Here is a 21,411-nt window from a genome sequence, read left to right as displayed (position 1 = left end):
AATTGCTATTTTCTGAGTTCCCGCCGACCTTCTTGGTCATGGTTAGGCAAAATCTGCAGGAAATTATTGATTGGAGGGGAGTGAGTCTTTTTGAATGAATTACATGTGTATGTGAATACTTCGCAGCGCTTCTTTGAGCCTCTATGATTCCATTGCTAGGGTTGATTTTTGGAATCAAGATGAAGGAAAATAATGGGGTTCAATTACACGGCAAAGATAGTTTAGAATAGCATTACACATGTGGTTTTTTAATCTTAGAGCACTAAAAATATGCACATTGTATTGCTAATAAATGTCAAAGATCATCTTATCAGTTACACCAGTTAACAGATTGCTGTATCCTTCGCCTAATCTCCTTGACTATGTAGGACCTAGCGAATTATCAAAATTTTAGGGTTCGTTCGGATCGATCTTTTATTTGATTGATAAAATCTCTAATAATAATAAAATGGTAAGGGATTTGAAATATTAATATTTGAATGAAGCTAATATATTTGAAATAATATTGGGATGTGTGAGGTTGAATTGAAAATAAAAAAGATAATGCTTTTTTTCAAATATATTAGTTCAATTAGATTTCAAAAGTTGTTGTTGGTTATTGTATGAGAAAGGTTAAGAAAATCTGTTGCATTTGTTATTTTAAGATTATTAGATTTAATATTTTATTAGATTTAATATTGTGTTCGGTAAATGCATTTATTTGAGCTAGTATATATTGGGTTTAATATTGTGTTTGGTAAATACTATATTAGATCTAATATGTCTAATATATTGGTTTAATGTCAATTTTTTTTTTGATCCGAACGGGCCCTTAGAGCATAATAAATCAAGTAATCAAAATTTGAATTCACTTTAACTTTAGTTAGCCCATCCTTAAAGCCTTCTTGTGATCTTCTTCATCTCTCTTCTTTTCTCCACAAACTTTCCACACAACCACCACGTACCACAACAATGGCTACAGAACAGCCCCGTCTCGATGCCGATTCCAATATCACCAATGATGCATTCAATTCTTCCTCTTCCAATTTTGGCGAACCTGAAATTCCTGATCGTATTAAATGCATCGTAAGTGTTTATTCTGCCTACATGATGGATTATAGACTGAGTTTTGATTGAATTGAACTGATTTTTGATTTCCAGGTTCCAATATCTGTCCGCCCTTCTCTCATCGATCCTAAGAACACAGGTCTTTTTGTTGATAAAGCTGTATCCGCTGGAGATATTTTGCTTAAAGTTGAAAAGCCATTATTCGCTATTGTAGGTGGTTCCATGTTTCTCGTCCATTCTTTTTTTGTTTATCACCGTCTATTGGCACATTTATCCTTCGATATTAGACGGATTGTTGTGACTAGTGACAAAACAAACATCTGTCATACTTACAGACTCCAAAATCCAAACTCAGACCCCTGCCTGTCGAACCCAACACTTGATTTTGAATACAGACCAGTTTCTCTGTTCATTCTTACAACATGCTGGCAATTTTGATCCAATGCCAATCTGTCAACGGTAGCATGATTAGAGTTCATTTACAATGTGATTACAGACTAGGTTGAAAGCTTCCAAACCACATGTTCTTTCAGTTTGTGTATTCCCAATTGTCTTGACTGTGGGGTTGAACAGCTTTAAAAATTGTTCCTTCTCCCCAACTGGACTTTAAGTTTATGTTACCGATCCATTGCAAAATTCTCAAAAAAAAAAAAAAAAAAAAAAAAACCATTTCCCTCTTTAGCTCTAGGTAGCCATGTGTTGACATTAAAAGGGATGCACTAGTGACTTTTAGTTTCTCTACGAAAGGAGCTCTTGCAGTTTCTAGCATTTCAAAAGATTTAATTGAGGGCTTTTTTGGTTCATTCGCTCAACAATTTATGAGTTTGAACACATTCCTGATACTTCAATTAACTCAAGGCACTTCATTCATCCTAGATGCCAACCTAGTTGCTTCAAAAATATACTAAAGTTTCGATACTTATAGGTAGAAGAAACCCCGATGCGAGAGACAACCTGCGACAACTGCTTTGCATACCAGGGCATGGAGGAACTATTAGGAACTGTCAGTACTGCAAAGAAAGATATCGAGACAGCTATCCCATTTAATAAGTGTGGAAGCTGTAGGGTATTCTACTACTGCAACAAGGTAAGATTTATACTTATCGTAGTTTTACTTTGTTGAATCTAGTTTGAAAAGCTAATACAAATTAGAAATGCCGAGAGGAAGCATGGGAGCACCATCATAAGTATGAATGTCTTATTTTGGTAAATTTTTTGGCCACAGTAAACTTAGCAAAGCACTTCATTGAGCGTACGGATTTCCGTTTTGCTCTCCGTTTCCTATGCATGGCCAGGGCAGGTCGTCTTACAAAAGAATTAATGAGGGATTTTTACCTAGCGCCAATAGGAAATTTAAGAGATTTTGTGCCTTCTATGGAGGCTTCCTATAGAAGGTTAAGTCTCAATATGAAACTCCTCGCAATGTCGCCCGTACACGAAGATGAAGTCTTACAAATTTTATGCTTTGTAGGTTAAAAATTTCGAATGTTTTGCACGGTATTAAAAGACTAATCGCTATGACAGGCAGTTCATCAATCTATTGAAATGTTTCAACCATTCATATGCCAATTCAATAGGCGGGACACAAGTTACGAGAACACAAGTAGTCTAAGGAGCATTGTTCGTGGTAGTAAGTAAACCTCATTTAACTATACTTCGTCTATTATTTCCAAAACAAATGTATAATAACAAGAATATTTCTAGAATAATTCGAGCCGTTCACCACAATCATGAGAAACGATTGCAATGCCAACACTCACGAGTATTTTGACGGAACAACATACATTCTACAAGCCAATTGTGGAATCCCTGCCAACACTGAGATTACCCGCCGCTTCAGTTACTCAAATGACTATAAAAGCCGCCGCCTTCAATTTATGGAAACAGATAAGCTTGATTGTAAGTGTAACTTATGTATTCGAGGAAATCTAGGACCGATAGGTGATCTTCGAGAGCGCATGCTTTCAGTTCACATTTACAATCACAAGCCTAGAGCCAACAAAGAGCAGCTGACCAAACAACTAACGATCGATAACAAAGTTGTTACTGATCTGAGCTATAATGGATTCGGCTACGATTGCCCTGGTCTAAGATCAGTATATATGAGTATATTCAGCGATCAATTTGATCTAGACTCCCGCACTAAAACTCTGGATTACAAAGAGTCCTTGAGACTTCTTCTCACTGTCTACTACTTCATTGATCAAGTTGCATGCCCGGCACCATCACCGGAAGAGCGCATCAAAGTTCTGTATTTCCTCATAGTTATCGCCTCAAGTACAAAAGACTCCCGATTCAAGGTTAGCAATATCGTCCTCACAATGCGCAAATTTATCTATCATTGGCGTTTGCAGCTCGCTCACTACTCCGAACAATTGGGTGGCCCCAATACCAAAATTGCTATATTTCATCGAAGTGCTTTTAAGAAAGATTTAGAGGCTGGGTATATACCTGTTTCTAAAGACAAAGATGCTCTCGTGAAGGATTTGAATGGTTGGTTCAAATTGCTTGATCTTGATGAGATAACATCCGAGCAGATTTTTCGTACCCAAAGGAGCTACAGAATATACAGGGAAATCATATCGTGACTGGCATGGTCTTGACTTGTGTTGAAATGGCAGGAATTATGAACTCTTCCAAATAGGTCTAGGGAGGGATCGCGGACGAGAAATCGTGAGCTCCACTCACAATGGATGCAAATAGTATGAGAGAACACGAGGAATTGATATCGATTTACTTTGAGCATTCAATATTGGGAGAAACAGATTGCAACATCACGTTGAAAGTGGAGGCAAAACCCACGAGAGAAATAAACACAACGTAGTTAAGTGAATCACAAAACTTTCCTCTGACCCACAAGTTCCATTGCTACGTAGCCCTCGGTATAAACCTACACAATCGGGTTCAAGTATAACTATTGGGCTTCCCAGCAGCTTGGAACTCGGACTTGACCGGTCTGAAAGCTTGGGAACTTTGAATCGGAATCTTATAATTCTGCAACCATATCATGGCTCGAGTCATTCAAATCAAAATCTCCAGCCAGTTGGTACGCTAGTAGTAGGGCTTACAGACCCCGCAGAAAGTCCACTTGTTGAGTTGTCGGTGCATTTATCGGTACCCTGAAGATGAATTCTAGCGAATCAAATTACATGTCAAGATAATTGCGGTAGAAGCTTCTTGGGCCTTGGAAACCAAAAGTCTTGTCAGATCCGTCATAACCACAGTGAAGAACTGCAGAAAGTATACACGCGGAATTACGCTCTTGGTTGGTCTTACTTATCTGCGAGATTGAAGGGTTTTACGTAGATTTCAACCACTCGTGGCAATGAATTAATTTGAAAGCTTATCCTTCAATAAAGTAGTTTACTTACCACGTTTAAAGAGTGACATATTAAGCTGGCCGAGACGGAAATCTACTGAGAGGCGCAGTACATTACTTGGGACCAAGGAGAAGCACTCGGTAGTATTCACACAGTTGCGATAAGTAGTCGTCATGATAGCAAATTGGCTGGCTATATATATCGGTCTCGCACCCTATGAGCAAAATCGTCCCCGCAGATGTCTGTTCACAGCCCAACTTCAATTTTCAAACCCGCTTGAAAACTCGAAACGAACGTTGTCAGAACAACTTGCTAAGGTACCCGACTTAACAATCGTCTTAACGATTTAAAAATGGCTACAAGCGAAACCCAGAACAAGAGCACTTATGCCGTTGATATGGTCAAACTGTTTTCCCAGCACGCTGATGGCAAAACCTGTATGCACTTCACATTTTTCCTAATCTCGTCTGTGTCTAATTCTACTCTAAACACCCCATACAGTTCTCATTACTGGACCCAGTGAAGAAGGGATTGGAGCAGAGATTGCCCTCTCCATTGCCTCATCGTCAAACCCTTCAATGATAATTCTCGCTGGGCGCCAAAAAACAAAAGTCCTCTCCGTCATGTTTCTCATTCGACGCATGAACCCCAACATCAATGTCGTCTGGATCCCATTAAACTTACTTGACAATGAATCTATCCGCACAGCAGCAGAAAATATCAAGAAATTGAAGCCAGAGAAAATACACGTTGTCATCAATAATGCTGGGGTTATGGGCGTGCAAAATTATACGACCTCCAAGCAGGGTGTTGAGGGCCAATTTGCTGCAAACTACTTGGGTCACTTTTTATTAACCAACTTGCTGATAGATCGGATTGTGGCAGCGAGAGAAGAAGGGGCAGTAATCGTTAATGTGGGGTGCTTGGAGTACGAGTTGGGTGAGGTGAACCTTGATGATATTAATTTTGAGGCATGTCGACGTATTTCTTTTCCCATTGCGAAAACCTTCGGTTAACGGACCTCGGTCATAGGAAGGAAAAGCTTACAATGCTTGGAAAGCATTGGGACAATCGAAGACCGCAATGCTTCTCTGGAACATCGCTCTAGGAAAAAGACTGGCCGATAAAGGTGTCTCGACGTTCGTCGTGCATCCGGGAAGTGAGTCGCTACTATGGGCTATACAGGAAAGCTATATTAACAACATTGAAGCTACCTTGGAAACCAAATATCTCGAAAACTCTGGTGTTGATCAAGAGAAACTTGCAGAGGCGTACAAGTTTGCCACAGAGAGAGAGGAGGGCAAGTAGCTTTACCAATATCTGTTCCAGCAACTGATGTGAGAGAATAGGTAGACCTTTCCAGCCTCAGAATATGGTAACGAGACAAGAAGCAGCTGGTGCAGTCATCCGTGCCGCACTGGATCCTGCATTCAAAGGTACATTCCACTCTTCAACCATCGACGCACTCGCTGATTAGAAGCTCTAGCATTATCTCCGGCATTCATTGTTGACGAGAAAGTGAATTCAGAGACTAGGAGCTACGCAACTAGCGAACAAGATGCTGACACACTATGGAAATTGAGCGAACAACTTGTCGGGGAAACATTCAATGTCTAGAAAACAGTACAATTGCGAAAAGAAATTGAAAGGGTCAGACGAACACAGTTCCAATTCACTAGCAACCGAGAGAAGGCAGCCAGTAAGAAGCATGCGGAGCTTTTCAATGTTTATCGATTTTTCAACAAAAGATGAGGATGGTTCTAACTGCAGCACTAAATCATTATACTTCCAACACTAATTTCACACCACTGACTCCTCCCTTCAACTCATCTAATACTTTATTTGAAGAATCCAATCCCCCATCCACTACTTTGATACTTGGGCTTGGTACAAACTCGCCCGTTTGTAGTTTCTCCTTTAGCCAGGTCCAATAGAGCCATTGTGACCATTCATCCCTTTCAACATCATCTGTTGGCGCAGAAACAAATTTGATGTTCATTCCCTCCACATCTGGGGGTTGGGGTCTCAATGGTATTGCAGATGCCAAATTGGCAATGTTATCACCCTTCGTAGCTTTCAGGATGTCCAAAATGGGTTGCAGTGCACCAGCAGCATCATATGCCAAATCAATTGTGATCTCATCTTCTTTTGCAGACTTCAAAATGTTCTCTACAACAGCGCTGTCTTTGTAATCAAACACTTTCGAGGCACCGAGTTTCTTGACATACTCATGATTATGTGGGCTAGCAGTTGCATATACCACATAGCCCATGTTCGCGGCTTGTTGTACACCCGCCCCTCCAACACTGCTGCTCCCTCCCCACACCAAAGCTCCTTTCTTATCTGAAGGTGTAAATTTAGTATCGCGCGCCAAACCAACGGAATACCAAGCAGCCATCGCAGTTTGCACAGCCATCGGAAGAATTGCTCCCTCGTTGAAGCTTATTCTGTCAGGCAATGGGCATACACTTGAAGCTGGCACAAGAACTTTCTTCTGAAATGCTCCATGATCCGGATCACCTTTTGTGAAGAATGCGGGTGCAAAAGCGGTTACTCGTGTTCCTACTTTCGGTGCAGCAGCGGGCACAGATTGACCGGCAGCAACAACAATGCCAGAAACATCTGATCCGGGAATAGCGGGATAGGAAGTAACAAATAACCCATGGTCGCGCATGTAATAGTCGATTGGGTTACACGCAATTGAGTGGACTTCTATGAGGAGTTCTTTGGGACCGGGAGTCGGGGTGGGCCTGTGAACTAATTCAAAAGGACCACCCTTTTCAGGTATAATAGCAGCAAGATGCTGTGAGGCCGTTGTTGAAGACATTATGATATAAGAGATATTCAAACGGTGTTTCTGAAATATATCTGATCGAGGATGATGAGACTGTAACTGTGTAGCGATGAGAAGGCCATACCTTCACCCTTATACCTACCTCACTTCCGAAGTTCGGAGTTATTGTATTTTGAAACCCGAAGAAACTCATAAATTCAGGGAAACGGAGATTTTACCATGCTCGACGCCAGCTAACATTCGTTGATCTTTGCGTTGTATCGTCCCGTTGACGATGTTTAAAATTCAGGCTAATCGCTTTTCGTACTCATTTACGTCTTCAAGGCTAAAGCTAACCTCATATCGTATTCCATAGAGTGGGTCATCTGTCATGGTGGGTAGGGTGATTTGATTGGGTGGAACTATACAATCCTAAATAGTCATGATTCAATCCTCTTATCTCCTAACACCGGTCAAACGACGTTGGAAGTCTAGATCTTCTGCTCACCTCCAACTGGATTTACCTAGGTAGTTTCACTATGTCACCGGGGACGAAAAATGATTGACGCAAAAAGCCTGCGCATCTGTGATTTTGGGGACATCATGGCGCTTGCATATTACTCGCAAAACTAGTCTCTGTGATTTCTGTTATAATTTTCATTTCAATTTTCCAGTACCTTCGCAATACAGCTTACATTCAATACCTGTGATATCGAAATCACTGTTTAGCTATTTTCTATAATCAAAATTCTACCTACCAGTACCAAGAGTGAGTTTTTAAGTATTGAATGGAGTATGGCGGAAAATCCAAAGCTTGCTGGCATAGATAGCTCAGAATATCCTCATCTCGAACCAGATTCACTCCGCACTGCGATTACAATAAAGTGCAAGAAGCCACCGCATTCTCTGCCCGAACATAAAACCAAAACGCCATTTGGAACTCGAGGACCCACTTTCTCATTCCACTATCAAAAAACAACCCAAAAATGATAATACTCAAAAGGGCAAAAACTTCAACACTACCAAACATCACAGACAACGGCAGGCATATTTGAGTGCTTTGAAAAACTTAGCATGATCCTTACAGGATCGCAGTTGTAGAAAGCAAAAGAGTTCACGCGCCTGGTGCACAGGCGCGCTACATCTCTGTTGACCTATTTCGTGGTTTCCCTGACTCCGAAGGGAGTCGAATGCTCCCTACAAAGATACCGCGCGCACCTCGAGTTGTCGTGTCTAACCGTTAAGCTAGATTGTCGCTTTGTCAATACCACCATTTGACGAGGGGTGATGCGAAATTTGCAGATATGTTTGTTAGGCGGATGAGGTAGATTGTGCAGCTAGTACAATTGTGACAAAGCCCATGAAACCGAAAAGTGACCATCGATTAATCAGAAATAAAATGTGAAGATATGACACCTTGTGTATGCTGTCCTATCTATTCTATATGTATTCCATCATCCTTCTAGCTGTTCTCGTTCTATAAAAACAGATATTTTGAACGTAAAAAAAGGCTGGGCAAATAGACTGGGAAAATGACGACCAAACTCTATATCTAATCAGGCGCATAACTCCGTACAAATCTCGGAAAACAGTGGTCTATCCATAACAATAGGGTTGGTACACTTGTAATGCAACAGGTTCAACTCCTCAATCGCATACCCTTCTTTCTCATCACAAACACTGAGATTATCCATAGCAACGACTTTTCGCGCCACCAAACCTAACATATCTTCGATCAAATGACCAAAGGCAAAGACTTCCATCTTTTCGATTGCCTCTGAATGTTCGTAACCCTTTTGGTATATTGTCGCGGCGCCAAAGTCTCCAAGAAGAGCATGACCGGAGTCATCGATCAAAATATTATGCGCGTACAAATCTCCATGAGTGATTCCTCTTTCATGGAGATGCTTACTCGCGGATGCGATAGAGATCAGAATCGCGCGACATTTCTCGATCGAGAAGAAAGTTTCCGGATGAAAAGCATCGCGTGTACAACTATCAAGAGTTGGCGGAAGTCCCAAGTTTGTATAGTGAGGAGGGATGAGCTCGAGTACCAATCCTCTTTTTTCAGGATGGCCATGAATCTTGCCGATTGGATCAATGAGATTCGGGTGACGACCTGCGGTAATGCATGCATTCATTTCGTCTGCTGGTACGCCATCACTGGTCACCTCGCCTTTGAATAACTTAACAGCGACATTCTTTTCGGCTGTAGACGATTTCCACACACCCTTTGAAATTATACCCGAAGCTCCTTCTCCCAAAAGGTGGTCGATCTTCAAGTCTGTCCAAGAGATATCATCTAATGTTGGATTGTCTTCATTTGACGGAGTGCAGGGGTTTCCAGAGAACGAAAGAAATGACAATTCGGGAAGACTGAACAACCAAGGGGGTAAACGAGCGATCTTGTTGGCCGACAGTCTTAGTAGGCCCAACTTCCGACAATGAGACATTTCGTCAGGGAGAGATGTCAAAACATTCCCCGCAAGCATGCATTTTTGCAGTCTATGACAGCTTCCAATACTGTGAGGGAGAGATTCAATCTTGTTATTGGTAAGGATCAACCACCGTAACTTGCGTGGAAAGACTCCTTCGGAGATCGTAGTCATTCCATTGTTTTTGAAGGCAATCATTTCTAGAGAACGACACTGAGCCAATCCTTTGGGGAATGTGGTAAAATTGCAGTCGGAAAAGAAAGCAACCTTGAGCTTATGGAGTCGGTGAATCTCTTTGGGGAGTGTTGAGAGAGGGTTATTAGATAGATCAAGAATCTCGAGCGTATCGTAGAGGTCCAGAATCTCTCGAGGGAACTCCGTGAGACCACATGATAACTTCAACCGTCTTGTCCCTTTGTATTTCCCTGCTCTAAGATCATCGAGAGATTGCATCATGGGCCTTGATGGATGCACAGTAATTGTACGTGAAAGAATATAGTGCTGTGTGCTGTGTTGAGGATGAGGGTTCGTGGAAAGACAGCAGGTTGGAAATCTTCCCGGTTATACTTTGGAATCACGGAAAATACATACTATTTTGTCTAATAATACAACAAAAGCCCAAATAACACGAAGAAAGGGGGTGAGATGAATCTGATGAAAAGCAAATGCTGACACCAAGTATTTCGGATTATGTTGTTCCAGCTCCGAGTCACATGTAAGAGGCATAGCATCACCACCAGCAATTATAACAAGAACAAGAACAAGGACGCGAAATCAGCCAGAGTCTATTGAGTTAGAATTCATTCTAACAAGCCATTAATAACGTCGTGTCAAGAGCTTAGAAACGTTCTATCTTCACTGAGGGCCTATCGCTTCTACCTTCCGTATTCCAAAGCTTTCATCGCTTAAAGTTGCCTAGTCTGAAACTGCAACTTTCACGAATTCGAGCGCATTTATTTACAAGATCGACGACGCGACAACTTCTCCGCCTGCTTGTTATTTTGGTTCCTATCATCTGAAACTCGATTGCCTTAACCTTCTGTTGTCAATATCCTCTTATCGCCATGGCATCACAAACAATGAATTCGTCAATGCAACCCACTGACGTTTATGGAGGAGGTAAATACTTTTTTGCCAGCCACCTCACAGGTCCATGAGCATGCCACTAACAAAATCAATTAGATGAAGTATCAGCCATTGTCATTGACCCGGGATACTCAAGTATACGCGCCGGATTTGCAGGAGAAGATACCCCCAAATCATTCATCAACTCACATTATGGTGTTCGTGATGGAGAATCATTTTATGGCGACAATGCGATTCACAACCCCAGCGCGAACCTCGAAATCCGCAATCCAATGAACAAGGATGGAATTGTTGAAGACTGGGATACTGCGGAACAGTTATGGAAGTATGCTATTACTTCACGACTTACGAGCTTCAAGCAGGCGGATCCTAGAACCAACGGACTAAATGATCGACCAGAGGAGATGGAGGTTGATATGGATGTGGATGCGCAAGAGAAACCTTTGGAAGAACACCCTCTGTTAATGACAGAAACCGCATGGAATACAGCTAAATCTCGAGAGAAGGCTATTGAAGTAGCTATGGAATCTTGGGGAAGCCCCGCCTTTTGGCTCGCACGAAACAGTGTCCTCGCAGCATTTGGAGGCGGCAAGGCAACAGCGTTGGTGGTCGATGTCGGAGCATCAAATGCATCAGTTATCGCCGTACACGATGGACTTGTACTCAAAAAATCAGTGCAGAGGTCCCCTCTCGCTGGCAACTGGGTATCCTCCCAAATCCGCGCCATGTTCAACACCGTAGAACCCAAAGTCGAGCTCACTCCGCATTTTATGATCTCATCCAAAACTCCCGTTGACGCAGGTGCTCCAGCACAGGCCACATACCGCAATTTCAAAATTCCGCCCACGCCTAGTTTCCGCGCTTTAGAAGAAGAGCGTGTCTTAACAGAATTCAAAGAATCGGTTGTGCAAGTCTGGAGCGGGCCAAATCGTCTGAATGCTCCTACCGGACCCGGAACTTTAACCACGAACGTGGATTATGCGAAACAACAACCGGGTCGGGTATTCGAGATGCCAGATGGTTCAAATCAGATGTGGGGTGTAGAGCGATTTAATGTTACAGAAGGCATGTGGGACGAAAAGGTTGCGATACCTGTAGACAACGAGTCTGCTCCCACAAAAGCCCAAACTCTCCCCGAGATGATCAAAGCTTCTATTGCAGCGGTTGATATGGATTTACGGTCGCATTTGTTGCAGAACATTATCGTCACAGGTGGGAGTACGCTACTTAACGGATTCACAGATCGTTTGAATAACGAATTATCGCTTCTATACCCGGGTGCTAGAATCAAGTTGCAAGCTGCAGGTCTTACACAAGAGAGAAGATTTGGTTCGTGGATTGGAGGTAGTATCTTGGGAAGTTTGGGAACCTTCCATCAAATGTGGATTTCAAGGAAGGAATACGAGGAATTTGGTGCCAGTATTGTGGAGAAAAGATGCAAATAAACATACTTTCTATTCCCACGGTTGTTGCAGAAAGCCAAAAGTTATTCTTTAAATCTATGGTGGTATGGAATGAAAGTGGAAGGTGGGAATTGGACTGGCGTTGGGGGAGTTTCAAGTGCGCGCTGAGATTAAGATATAATACCTTCGATTCTAGAATATGTGCACAATGAAGTTCATGACAAAGCTTAAATCTTTTCTTTCTAAGACTTCGCTTACCAATGTAGCTTTACCATCCTCGCCATCTTACCCAAACATCAATAATCTCATCTTCTTTTCCCTCTCGACTCTCGTCTACAATCAGATACCATCCATACCCTGCCCCAGCGATACATGCATGATTAGGCCAGACGCGTACTTTTTGGCCAATAGAGAGTTCCGAGTCGTTTTTGCCCGGGTTGCTTAGTATTCCGTGTTCTTGCGAGATTCGAGAAATTTGCCACTACGGTTATTTTAGTTGTCTGTCATTCAAATGTTCAGTGAAAAGGGGATACGTACACCAGAATAACCTTCAGGGCCCGTGTTTGGCAAAGCAAAAGAAGTGCGGTTCCATGGTGAAAGAATGCCCCAACCCGGGTATGCCTTACAAGGCTCACGACCAAGAGCGAGGGAGCCGGCCGTGATAAGGGCTTCGGGGGAATCGGACTTGCCTCTAGGGGGGTAAAGCGAAGCGACTTCTGCGAGGATTGTGATGGCTACGGAAGACCACTTTGTGTATGTCAGCTCATGATAAGGACGGTTTCGTGAGAGAAATGGCCTTACACTAAGTAATTCTTCTGGCAATGCATGGGTAGCTAATTGTTGCATGTCAAGCGTTGGATACACTCCAGCATGGATTTCAATCTCACTTCCTCGATCACGAATAGCTCTCGTGGTAGCCTTCAGAGCAGAGATCTCTTTCAGTTCCTCGGATGAAGTAGATGATAGGAGAAGATTACGAATAGCATTAGAAGTTGGAGTAGCCCCTACAGAAAGTACGAGAGGTAATTTAGTAGCAGCTACCGAATGAACCTCTTCGGATGTAACCAGGAGGGCTTCAAATTCTTGGCGAAGATAGTCAAGAGCTGCAGTTTGGGAGTTTGAGGAATAGGAGTGTCCAGCATGAGAATATAGTCCGTGAAGAATGCATACATCGCGCTTGGCGAGGGATGTGACAGAGGAGATTAGTTGAGAGCAGGTTTCTGTACCGGGAATGACACCAGCTCGGTGGGTCCCCATGTCAATTTTAATAAAAACGAGAGGCGGTATGCTTGTTTTCGTATGGATGGCAGCGACAGAGCGAAGTTGCGATGGGTGGTCGATCATGAGAGATAGGCCATTGGGTCCAAGAGCTGTAGAGACTTTCGATAATCGGTCGACTACGCCTGAAGTAAGAGGGAAGCTATATAGGACCTAGGACTTGTAAATATAATATCTGATTGTAGATAGAAGAATGAACAGCCCACATTGACAGCTCTTCCCCCACTCTTGTACTCGAGGAGTAGAGGGACGATATTCTCAGCCTCCACGACTGTTGAAACGACGATATTGGCTGGCCCAGGTCCGTCTCCGATTTGCAATCTTGTCAATTCTGTTGTCTTTCATATTAGTCAGTATGAATACTGAATATGCATCATAACAGTTCCAATTCATGCATTGCTTCGCAATCGAAACAATGGGTAGACATGTCAACCAGACAGCGCTCTCATGGCAAGCTCAGTACTACTGATACGAGATAATCCAAGGTGGACAAGAAGGTGAGGGTCTATCAGAGGAAGAACTCCCGAAAGAACGTATACCTTGTGGGTTTTGATATGGGCTCTCCACCCGCAGTCTAGAGAGTTCACAGCCTCAAGCATACCAGTACAGTTCTTCCTCAATATCGAAAGATCAAGTACAACTGCAGGACAAGATACATCATGCAGTGATTTGCCCACATATTCCTTCACAAGGTCTTCTTTTGACGCAGAGGAGGTGAGAGATGTAGAATCCATGATTGGACAGAACAGAACAGGATAGGAATGGACGCTGTGAATACAAGATATGGCGAGTCCTACGATGGCTTGTCACAATGCCTTTTAAACAGTTATGATTCAGACATTTCTTCGAATGTTACTTGGCTGGTAGTGGGGCATTCATTTGGGTGGATAGAGAGGAGGTTCGAGTTGTGATGGGATCTGATGGCTTGCATCATGCATAACGATAAAGCATGTGTTCTGTTGATTTTATGGGTAGGCAGGTATCTATTTATTGACTAATACTATTGTCCATCCTTTCTTCTGTTCATACAATTTCTCATGATGCAATGGGAATCTTCGAGCGTCGTGAAGTGTTGCACAGTATGGTATATGGTATCGATACATGTCCAACTTTCATTGCTTCATCCATAGATCTATCCCTGCCTGTCCACGCCGTGGTACCTATCTGGTGAGCCTTGTTTCCCCGCAGAGTGAATCTGATTCCGTAATTGGCTGCTTATTCAGAGCTACTGTACTATAGATAACATTACACGCCAACTGTGCAATTCTGAGATATCGTTCGAAATCCATTCCATCTCAACCACTGTAATTACTTTGGCTAGCTTCGACTACTTTTTCACGACAACCTCTCCCATAGAACCCTAACGCAATTCCACAAACTCAGGGAGTATCCTTTTCGACAACAGTTCCTTTTGCGCAAACGATACTTGTATGATCACGACCATTCCAGCACAACATCACTCTTGGGAGTGATCAGCCAAATCGCAAAGATGGCCGAATCCGAATCCGAACCCAAGGAATTTACCCAGTTTACTGAGATAGATTGGAAGCGCCAGGACGAACAAGATGCGAAGGCTTTGGAGAGTGTGTTGAGAGCGAGTGGTGAGAATGGCGAGATTAATTTTGGCGATGAACCTTTGGACCTGGGCGAGAAGGCAGATGATGCGCAGGATTTCGAGGACATTAGCGATGACGATTTACCAGAGGAGGAAGAAGCTTCTCTACCAAGCGCTGTCGACTTGCCCGCCTTGACCGACGACGCTGGCACGAACCATGATACCGACGATCTATTCGGAGAAGGAAGAGATTCTTCGCCATTCGGGTTTGATGAACATATTGAGATACAAGATGGAGAATCACAAGCTGCAGAAACTACAGTTGAGGAATTACCTGATGCGCCTGCTGAAGAAGAAGATTTATTGGAACTTAATTTTCCAGGTTACAATCAAGCTAGGTTGAACAACCAAGATCTATCGATTCCGGCTCCTGCAGAATCCGAGTCAGATTTGGCCAAGCAGTTATTTCCAAGTCTTGAACCTGGTGTTATATTGAACTTTAATGAACTTTTACCTCCAAAGCTCGCACATTTTGTCCCCAAAGTACCGCTCAAGCAACCTAAACCTTTAAATCCCACAAAAGTCAGCCTGGATCTCGCTCCCGACCAAGAAAAATCTTTCCGCAGCAATATAGGAACAGCGACGGGCGATAAGCGCAAACGCGCGGCCGAGGCCGAGGCTAAAGGGCTTGTTGCTATCATTGAAGAATCTGCTGATGAGGCAGAGAATGAGGAAACTTTCGATTTCGAGGAACCAGCGGAGGATGAGAAACTTGGCGGGGTGACTTGGGCTGATCTTCAGATGATTTGTGATGACTGGGATTCTAAAATCAATGCGATACCTATGGAGGCTGAATGTGCTCAAGATACTCAAGAAACTCAAGAAACTCAACAGACTCAAGATGAATGGATGATATTCGCATATTCAGGAAAGAAGCCACCAAAGACAAAGACAGAAGAGAAGAACTATTTTAATACTCCTCAATTTGCTGTCCCGTCTTTCGATAATTTGCAGAAGGCCGCTGCGATATCCGCCAAGCGCCCTTTCTTAGATCTTAACGATTCAAACCTCCTTATAGAAGAACTCAAATTCACCTCAGTGACTAACAAACGTCAACGCCTGGGTGGAAACTTCAGAGGAGGAAACAACATCATCTCTACGAAATTAAGGGAGCGCTTCAATATTTCAAACGACGAAGCTTACGATGCTCTCAAGGAAAATCATCAAAGTAAGGTCAGAGCAGCTATTGGAAATCTTACCGTTGAGCATAGTCTCCCTGCATTACGTCTTCAATGGCCATATTACAAGGTCAAACTATACACAAAGGAGGCTAGAGCCTTACATCGACCGACTCTCAGATTCAATAAATGGCTCAATCAGCCCGTCACTTTTGACAAACCAGGCATGCGAAAGAAGAAGGAAGCTAGAACGATGTCTATCGCAGAAGTCTTCAAAGAATCAAAGGACCTCACACTGGGTGACTTCTACTCCACTGCTACTTTGATTGAATATTCTGAGGAACAGCCTATAGTTCTTTCAAACTTCGGCATGGGTAACAAAATCATCAACTATTACCGACGTAAGGATGCGGAAGACCAGGATAGACCCTCTCCAGAGGATAAGATTGGCGACACTACTATTCTCCTGCCAGAAGATAAGTCTCCGTTTGCAAATTTCGGTTTCGTAGATCCGGGCGAAACCGTTCGAGCTCTGCACAATGAAATGTATCGCGCCCCAATATTCAAGCACCAACCTCAAAATACCGACTTTCTCTGTGTGCGCAGTACTACCGGAGTGCATGGTACGACATGGCACCTCCGCAACATAGATAATCTATTCGTTGCAGGCCAACAATTTCCGTCCATCAAAGTACCAACCCCACACTCGAGGACTGTTACAAATGCTACCAAGAATCGAGTCAAGATGATTGCATTCAGAAAAATCAGACGCAGTAACACCAAGTCCCTGAGAATAGCCGAGCTTACTGCTCACATTCCCGATACGAATGACATGCAGAACCGAGCAAAATTGAAGGAAATTCTGGTCTACGATAAGAATGAAAAAGTGTGGCGTCCTGAGGAAGGTACTATCATTCCCGACGAAGCTGCGTTGAGATCCTTAGTCAAACCAGAGGATTGCTGCATGATTGATGCGATGCACGTTGGATGTAGAAACCTCGCAGATGCTGGTCTTTCAGAATTGACTGAAAAAGAGGAAGGCGATGAAGCATTCGTCGACCGACCTATTGATTTCAAGCTTACCCCTTGGAACACAAGCAAAGCTTTCTTGGACGCAACTTCAGGAAAGGCAATGCTTGAACTTCATGGTGACGGTGATCCGTCTGGGTGTGGACTTGCAATCAGTATGATACAGACTTCCATGAAGGGAGGCTACATTGGCGCCGTTCAGGGTCCAAATGCGACATCCGCAGCTGCAATAGCTGCAGAGAGAAAGGCAAACGGCGGTCATACCTACAATGTCAAGAAGCAGGAAGAGCTTTACAACAATGCTATTCGTGATATTTGGGAGAAGCAAAAGGCGACCTTGTCAGATACTAACGAGCACATCTCAAACGAGTTGGAAGAAGTCGACGAAGACGAACGATTTCGCGCAGCACCGACTCCACACTCCATGGCCACTCCTGCAGCGGCCGATGATAATTACAGCCAAGTCAGTAGAGTTAGTAATACGGACAATCCCTCAGGAAAATTCATGCGTATTACTCGCAAGGTCAAAGTGGGAAATTATGGACAAACCGAAGAGCGGGTCGAAACAGTCAGAGATATGCGCGTTTGGAAGGAATATATCAAGCGCAAAAAGGTCTTGGAAGCTGCCAATTCAGAGTAATGCTCACTAGCCTTCCTTATTTCTTTTGCGTTTCCTCTTGAAGACGACCGCTAACAGTGTGTTTTCAGTGTTTATGCCATCACTCCTTCGGGTGATGCAGATCTTGACAGAGCTACACAAATGCAGTATGTACTCCCTTGCCCCGTTGAAAATTCCATCAGTACCAATAGGTCACAACTAACATTTTATGCACAGAGTACAAAAGGAACTCGACCGTCTCGAGCGCAACAAGGATCGTCGCCACGCCCGCGAAAAGCAGAAGACCAAACAATCCATGGCCAGCCAACAGCTTCTTAACCCTGGTTCTCCTGGCCCATCCGGAACACCAGTTTCCAGCATTGAAAAGCCAACTGGTACTACGAGGAAGTGTGCAAACTGTGGTCAGACGGGTCACATCAAGACGAACAAAAAGTACTGCCCCCAATGCGAATTAATCAGTCCCTTTCTCTTCCCAAACTAGGTTCTATCACATGCTGCAGTTAGGAAGTGCTCACACTGAGGCCGCTGTGTTTTCTTGCTCAAGGAGCCGATTAAGACGAACCATTTTCTGCTATATCAGTGGAAGTATCCAAGGAACCATTTCATCTCCTTTTTCTTTTTTGCTCAATTTTGTGACCCTTTCACCAAAACATCACCATTTGCTGACATGGATTTTTTCCTAACCCTCAGACTCTGTCCTCTTTTGAATGGTACTATGAAACCCGAAGACGGTGCACCCAATCATGGTGGATTTGGTGCTATTCAGGCACCACCGGCTTTTGGTTAACTTCTGGGATAAAACTGCATTGGTGGACAGAAGATCATGTTCTCCACGCCTCCGCTTTCTATCTACGCATCGTACGACTCTGGGCCAACCATAAACGAAAAATATTCATGGGGAGCATCGCGCAAAGCTTTCTTATTTGGCACATATGCATTTCTTCACTTTTGATTCCCTTTGGTGATTGTTTATTACCAGGGGATGGGGTTGATTCGATAAATTTGAGAAAGCTCAAGAAATTATTTCAATGAATTGAAACAAGGACATTAACGATTACAGATCAAATGAAGAATTAGCTTCTGCTTCATCATCTCATTCGAAAGCCTCAAGCGGAAAAAGTGGCGGAAGAACCGACAGAAAGACCTAGCCTTGTCGCTAAATCTGGGGTAATTCTGCGATCTGATGGCGAGGAAAGAAAATGCGATGCAAACAGTCTCTCGTTGTTGGTATTTTTGGTGCGATATTAGTCTTAAGACGGCTCGTACCATTACCGTTGCCACTGCCACTCAATTAGCAAAACTTACTCCATTGGAAAGAGACATCCAAGTTTACCTGATAGGACTATTGGAACAATCAGGCGAATCGAGGCAGGGTGACTAACTGTACAAAGCTATATGGCATGCGAGCCAAAATACGATATGTATTAGAGGCAGAGGGGTGGTTTATATCTATTTCTTTCTTTCTTTTCCCAACTGTTTTTCTCTCTGGTAACCGTAGGGGGAACATTGGTTGGGTTCTTCTAACATGTTAGTCCATGATTATTCTCGCGACTAGGTAATGATCGGCGTTTATTCAGGTTATGGTAGGGAGTATGGAGTTTTCAAAATGGTGGTTAGATGGATCGGATCTGCATAGCGTGGCACAACATGGGAGGTAACTTTTGACAAAGACTTGTTCTATACGATTAATGGGAAGGGAGGGACAAAAACTTTATGCTTTTCTCATTGCGTCTCTCAAGACTTGCCCTACGCACGTTGATTCTGCGAATGACACTGTGCCGGTGTGCTAGTCGTGGTCTACACGGCACGAGGGTATAATGGCATATTATGCAGGGAAAAGCTACACATTTTAAAACAGGCAGACAGTTATGCTACCTCTTTTTAAATAGATGCCACCAGAATTCAAAATTTTGATGACGACTTTACAATGCAATTTCCACGTGCGATTGAATGCATTCTTCAACTATGCAATGCTGTAATTTGTATAATGTCATACATGGCGTAAATTTCCGGACGGAATAGAACCGTTGTATTCACATGTAGTTAGACAAGAAAATCAGGCGGTACAATGACTTTTTTGTACATATTTTTGGGGGAAGGGGGCTTTTACTCGACGTTTGCGCTACTTACGGGAGTTTGTGATGGAGTAGAGTAGCTAGCAGGAATGCGGGAGGGGGGGGGGAAGGTTTACTATTTGGATTTGGGGATTCTGAAAACGTGGATAGATCGCAATAAACAAAGGTAGGTAGATACCTAGGTAGTGTCTCGTGGGTGATATAAGATGAGATTTTATAGTTTATTATTGTGTTTATATATTGTTTGTGTATGTAGGTGTGTATGTATATACGTTTGTTTGAATTTTGAACCTCGAGGATTTCACAACACGAGCGGAAAATCAGGAGAGATAGGAGAAGAGGGGATTTTGTATCTGTATTTGTTAGTTGTGGAGAAGACCCAGGTACAGGTACGGGTACGGGTACAGGTACAAGTACAAGTACACATGTGTATATATATACGCGTGCAATTTTCACCCGCGAGGGATGGCAAAAGTTTACGGTCGTGAGATGAGATGGGCAAATGGAAAGACGGGTAGGGTAGGGTAGGCTAGGGTAGATAGATAGATGGATGGATGGATGGATGGATCGGAATTCTACCTCCACTAATAGATCGACAATTCCTTCCTATATTCAATATTCAACATTGCATTAGGATTCTCGAGAGATAATCATTGTGCATGTCAGTCAGGAAGTCATCGACAAATAAACGGACAAATATAGGAGCGACAGGTGAGTAGATAGATAGATATCGACCGAGCACCTACCTTCCTAACATAACTATAGCTAGCTATAACCAAAAACAAAAACAAAAACAAAGATACGCTTGCCGTACTACGGGCGAAAAAAAACAGCTAGCGAGCGAATCGCTCTTCTCGTCACGAGATTGAGAATAGCTGTGTTGAGCCTTGCATTGTGTTGCAGTCAATCTGCGGAGCCGAATTAAACGTGATGTATTCAAATATTGTAGATATGTTCACAGGACGTGTTTGCAGAATTCAGAGGCCTTGAATTGTTCCTGGGCGTTTTTCTTGGGGGGGGGGGGGGTCAACTTTGCATTTGTGAGATGTTTGGAAAGTGTGGAGGAGGGAAATTCGATTGGGTGCGTAGGGGGGGGGTGTTGCTGTGCCGTGGAGAGGGGGTAGATATATGGTATATAGTGGAAGGGAAAGGAAGTGAATGGAAAGGGAAAGCTCGTTTGAGTCTTGATTGGGTAGAAGGGTAAAAATTGGGGTCGAGGGTGTGGTCGAAAGGAAGCTTGGCTGCGGGTCAGAACACATGATTGTTAGGAATATGATGTCGAAGGAACGGTTTTTGTTCCCGGATACTGTGCAAGAAAGAATTTGATGCTAAATGATAGGCTTAGAGAAGAGAAGGATTGATCTGCATAGAAAGCAAATGGAGGCAATCTGAAAACACAATAAGCCTTTAGAGAAATGATATGATGGGGACTGCAGTGAGATGAACGGGTCTGGCGGCAACAAAAGCAGATCCTGAATAAGGTTAAATGACACCCACCAAAAAGAATTTAATTTACATGTTAGTAGAATTACAGAAGCCGGGTGGCGTGGCACGCGGCGTAGAAAAGTTGATTCTGACGACGCCGTACCAACATTGCCCTGAAGCAAAACCAA

At 43.2% G+C, this 21,411-nt stretch overlaps 8 protein-coding genes across 8 annotated transcripts; 5 read left to right on the top strand and 3 right to left on the bottom strand.

Moving 5' to 3' along the window:
- The first annotated feature begins 888 nt into the window (after nucleotides 1-888).
- On the top strand, nucleotides 889-3,736 carry BCIN_05g04110 (hypothetical protein). The gene is made up of 6 exons (XM_024692995.1): nucleotides 889-1,065; nucleotides 1,141-1,257; nucleotides 1,973-2,134; nucleotides 2,200-2,514; nucleotides 2,572-2,677; nucleotides 2,752-3,736. Exons 1-6 carry the CDS (start codon nucleotides 952-954, stop codon nucleotides 2,754-2,756), a joined length of 819 nt encoding a protein of 272 aa, XP_024548779.1. The 5' UTR covers nucleotides 889-951; the 3' UTR covers nucleotides 2,757-3,736.
- BCIN_05g04100 (hypothetical protein) lies at nucleotides 2,778-3,635 on the top strand (the record flags this gene model as incomplete). Its single annotated transcript, XM_024698296.1, has 1 exon — nucleotides 2,778-3,635. One exon carries the CDS (start codon nucleotides 2,778-2,780, stop codon nucleotides 3,633-3,635), a length of 858 nt encoding a protein of 285 aa, XP_024548780.1.
- A 909-nt stretch (nucleotides 3,737-4,645) lies between the features above and the next one.
- Nucleotides 4,646-5,984, top strand: BCIN_05g04090 (hypothetical protein). Its single transcript, XM_024692994.1, has 5 exons — nucleotides 4,646-4,804; nucleotides 4,869-5,338; nucleotides 5,400-5,526; nucleotides 5,578-5,803; nucleotides 5,854-5,984. Exons 1-4 carry the CDS (start codon nucleotides 4,720-4,722, stop codon nucleotides 5,673-5,675), a joined length of 780 nt encoding a protein of 259 aa, XP_024548778.1. The 5' UTR covers nucleotides 4,646-4,719; the 3' UTR covers nucleotides 5,676-5,803; nucleotides 5,854-5,984.
- Nucleotides 5,985-6,076: 92 nt separating this feature from the next.
- Nucleotides 6,077-7,241, bottom strand: BCIN_05g04080 (hypothetical protein). The gene has a single exon (XM_001559770.2). It carries the CDS (start codon nucleotides 7,192-7,194, stop codon nucleotides 6,148-6,150), a length of 1,047 nt encoding a protein of 348 aa, XP_001559820.1. The 5' UTR covers nucleotides 7,195-7,241; the 3' UTR covers nucleotides 6,077-6,147.
- A 1,379-nt stretch (nucleotides 7,242-8,620) lies between these two features.
- BCIN_05g04070 (hypothetical protein) lies at nucleotides 8,621-10,281 on the bottom strand. Its single transcript, XM_001559771.2, has one exon. The coding sequence runs from the start codon at nucleotides 10,029-10,031 to the stop codon at nucleotides 8,697-8,699; it is 1,335 nt and encodes a 444-aa protein (XP_001559821.2). The 5' UTR covers nucleotides 10,032-10,281; the 3' UTR covers nucleotides 8,621-8,696.
- Nucleotides 10,282-10,550: 269 nt separating this feature from the next.
- Nucleotides 10,551-12,220, top strand: BCIN_05g04060 (hypothetical protein). The gene is made up of 2 exons (XM_001559772.2): nucleotides 10,551-10,694; nucleotides 10,758-12,220. Exons 1-2 carry the CDS (start codon nucleotides 10,640-10,642, stop codon nucleotides 12,104-12,106), a joined length of 1,404 nt encoding a protein of 467 aa, XP_001559822.1. The 5' UTR covers nucleotides 10,551-10,639; the 3' UTR covers nucleotides 12,107-12,220.
- A 53-nt stretch (nucleotides 12,221-12,273) lies between these two features.
- Bcdsd1 lies at nucleotides 12,274-14,177 on the bottom strand. Its single transcript, XM_024692993.1, has 5 exons — nucleotides 13,882-14,177; nucleotides 13,549-13,680; nucleotides 12,866-13,495; nucleotides 12,602-12,811; nucleotides 12,274-12,545 (listed from the first exon to the last, which is right to left on the bottom strand). Exons 1-5 carry the CDS (start codon nucleotides 14,074-14,076, stop codon nucleotides 12,333-12,335), a joined length of 1,380 nt encoding a protein of 459 aa, XP_024548777.1. The 5' UTR covers nucleotides 14,077-14,177; the 3' UTR covers nucleotides 12,274-12,332.
- Nucleotides 14,178-14,657: 480 nt separating this feature from the next.
- Bctaf1 lies at nucleotides 14,658-18,860 on the top strand. Its single transcript, XM_024692992.1, has 4 exons — nucleotides 14,658-17,740; nucleotides 17,813-17,869; nucleotides 17,940-18,155; nucleotides 18,414-18,860. The coding sequence occupies exons 1-4, from the start codon at nucleotides 14,832-14,834 to the stop codon at nucleotides 18,508-18,510; spliced, it is 3,279 nt and encodes a 1,092-aa protein (XP_024548776.1). The 5' UTR covers nucleotides 14,658-14,831; the 3' UTR covers nucleotides 18,511-18,860.
- Nucleotides 18,861-21,411: the final 2,551 nt, after the last annotated feature.

Source organism: Botrytis cinerea, chromosome 5, assembly GCF_000143535.2.
Source record: "Botrytis cinerea B05.10 chromosome 5, complete sequence".
Taxonomy (NCBI): Eukaryota; Fungi; Ascomycota; class Leotiomycetes; order Helotiales; family Sclerotiniaceae; genus Botrytis; species Botrytis cinerea.
Note: the sequence above shows the minus strand (reverse complement) of the source record. Positions and strands in the feature narration are given on the sequence as shown.

Coding starts and splice junctions, on each gene's coding strand:
- BCIN_05g04090 (XM_024692994.1), top strand. CDS start 4,720: ATGGCTACAAGCGAAACCCAGAACAAGAGCACTTATGCCGTTGATATG. Junction 4,805..4,868: donor GCACGCTGATGGCAAAACCT/GTATGCACTTCA, acceptor CACCCCATACAG/TTCTCATTACTGGACCCAGT. Junction 5,527..5,577: donor GTTCGTCGTGCATCCGGGAA/GTGAGTCGCTAC, acceptor ACAACATTGAAG/CTACCTTGGAAACCAAATAT.
- Bctaf1 (XM_024692992.1), top strand. CDS start 14,832: ATGGCCGAATCCGAATCCGAACCCAAGGAATTTACCCAGTTTACTGAG. Junction 17,741..17,812: donor TTGGAAGCTGCCAATTCAGA/GTAATGCTCACT, acceptor GTGTGTTTTCAG/TGTTTATGCCATCACTCCTT. Junction 18,156..18,413: donor CACATCAAGACGAACAAAAA/GTACTGCCCCCA, acceptor CCTAACCCTCAG/ACTCTGTCCTCTTTTGAATG.
- BCIN_05g04110 (XM_024692995.1), top strand. CDS start 952: ATGGCTACAGAACAGCCCCGTCTCGATGCCGATTCCAATATCACCAAT. Junction 1,066..1,140: donor CTGATCGTATTAAATGCATC/GTAAGTGTTTAT, acceptor TTTGATTTCCAG/GTTCCAATATCTGTCCGCCC. Junction 1,258..1,972: donor AAAAGCCATTATTCGCTATT/GTAGGTGGTTCC, acceptor CGATACTTATAG/GTAGAAGAAACCCCGATGCG.
- BCIN_05g04070 (XM_001559771.2), bottom strand. CDS start 10,031: ATGATGCAATCTCTCGATGATCTTAGAGCAGGGAAATACAAAGGGACA.
- Bcdsd1 (XM_024692993.1), bottom strand. CDS start 14,076: ATGGATTCTACATCTCTCACCTCCTCTGCGTCAAAAGAAGACCTTGTG. Junction 13,681..13,881: donor CCCATATCAAAACCCACAAG/GTATACGTTCTT, acceptor CTAATATGAAAG/ACAACAGAATTGACAAGATT. Junction 12,812..12,865: donor TGCCAGAAGAATTACTTAGT/GTAAGGCCATTT, acceptor ACATACACAAAG/TGGTCTTCCGTAGCCATCAC.
- BCIN_05g04080 (XM_001559770.2), bottom strand. CDS start 7,194: ATGTCTTCAACAACGGCCTCACAGCATCTTGCTGCTATTATACCTGAA.
- BCIN_05g04060 (XM_001559772.2), top strand. CDS start 10,640: ATGGCATCACAAACAATGAATTCGTCAATGCAACCCACTGACGTTTAT. Junction 10,695..10,757: donor CACTGACGTTTATGGAGGAG/GTAAATACTTTT, acceptor AAAATCAATTAG/ATGAAGTATCAGCCATTGTC.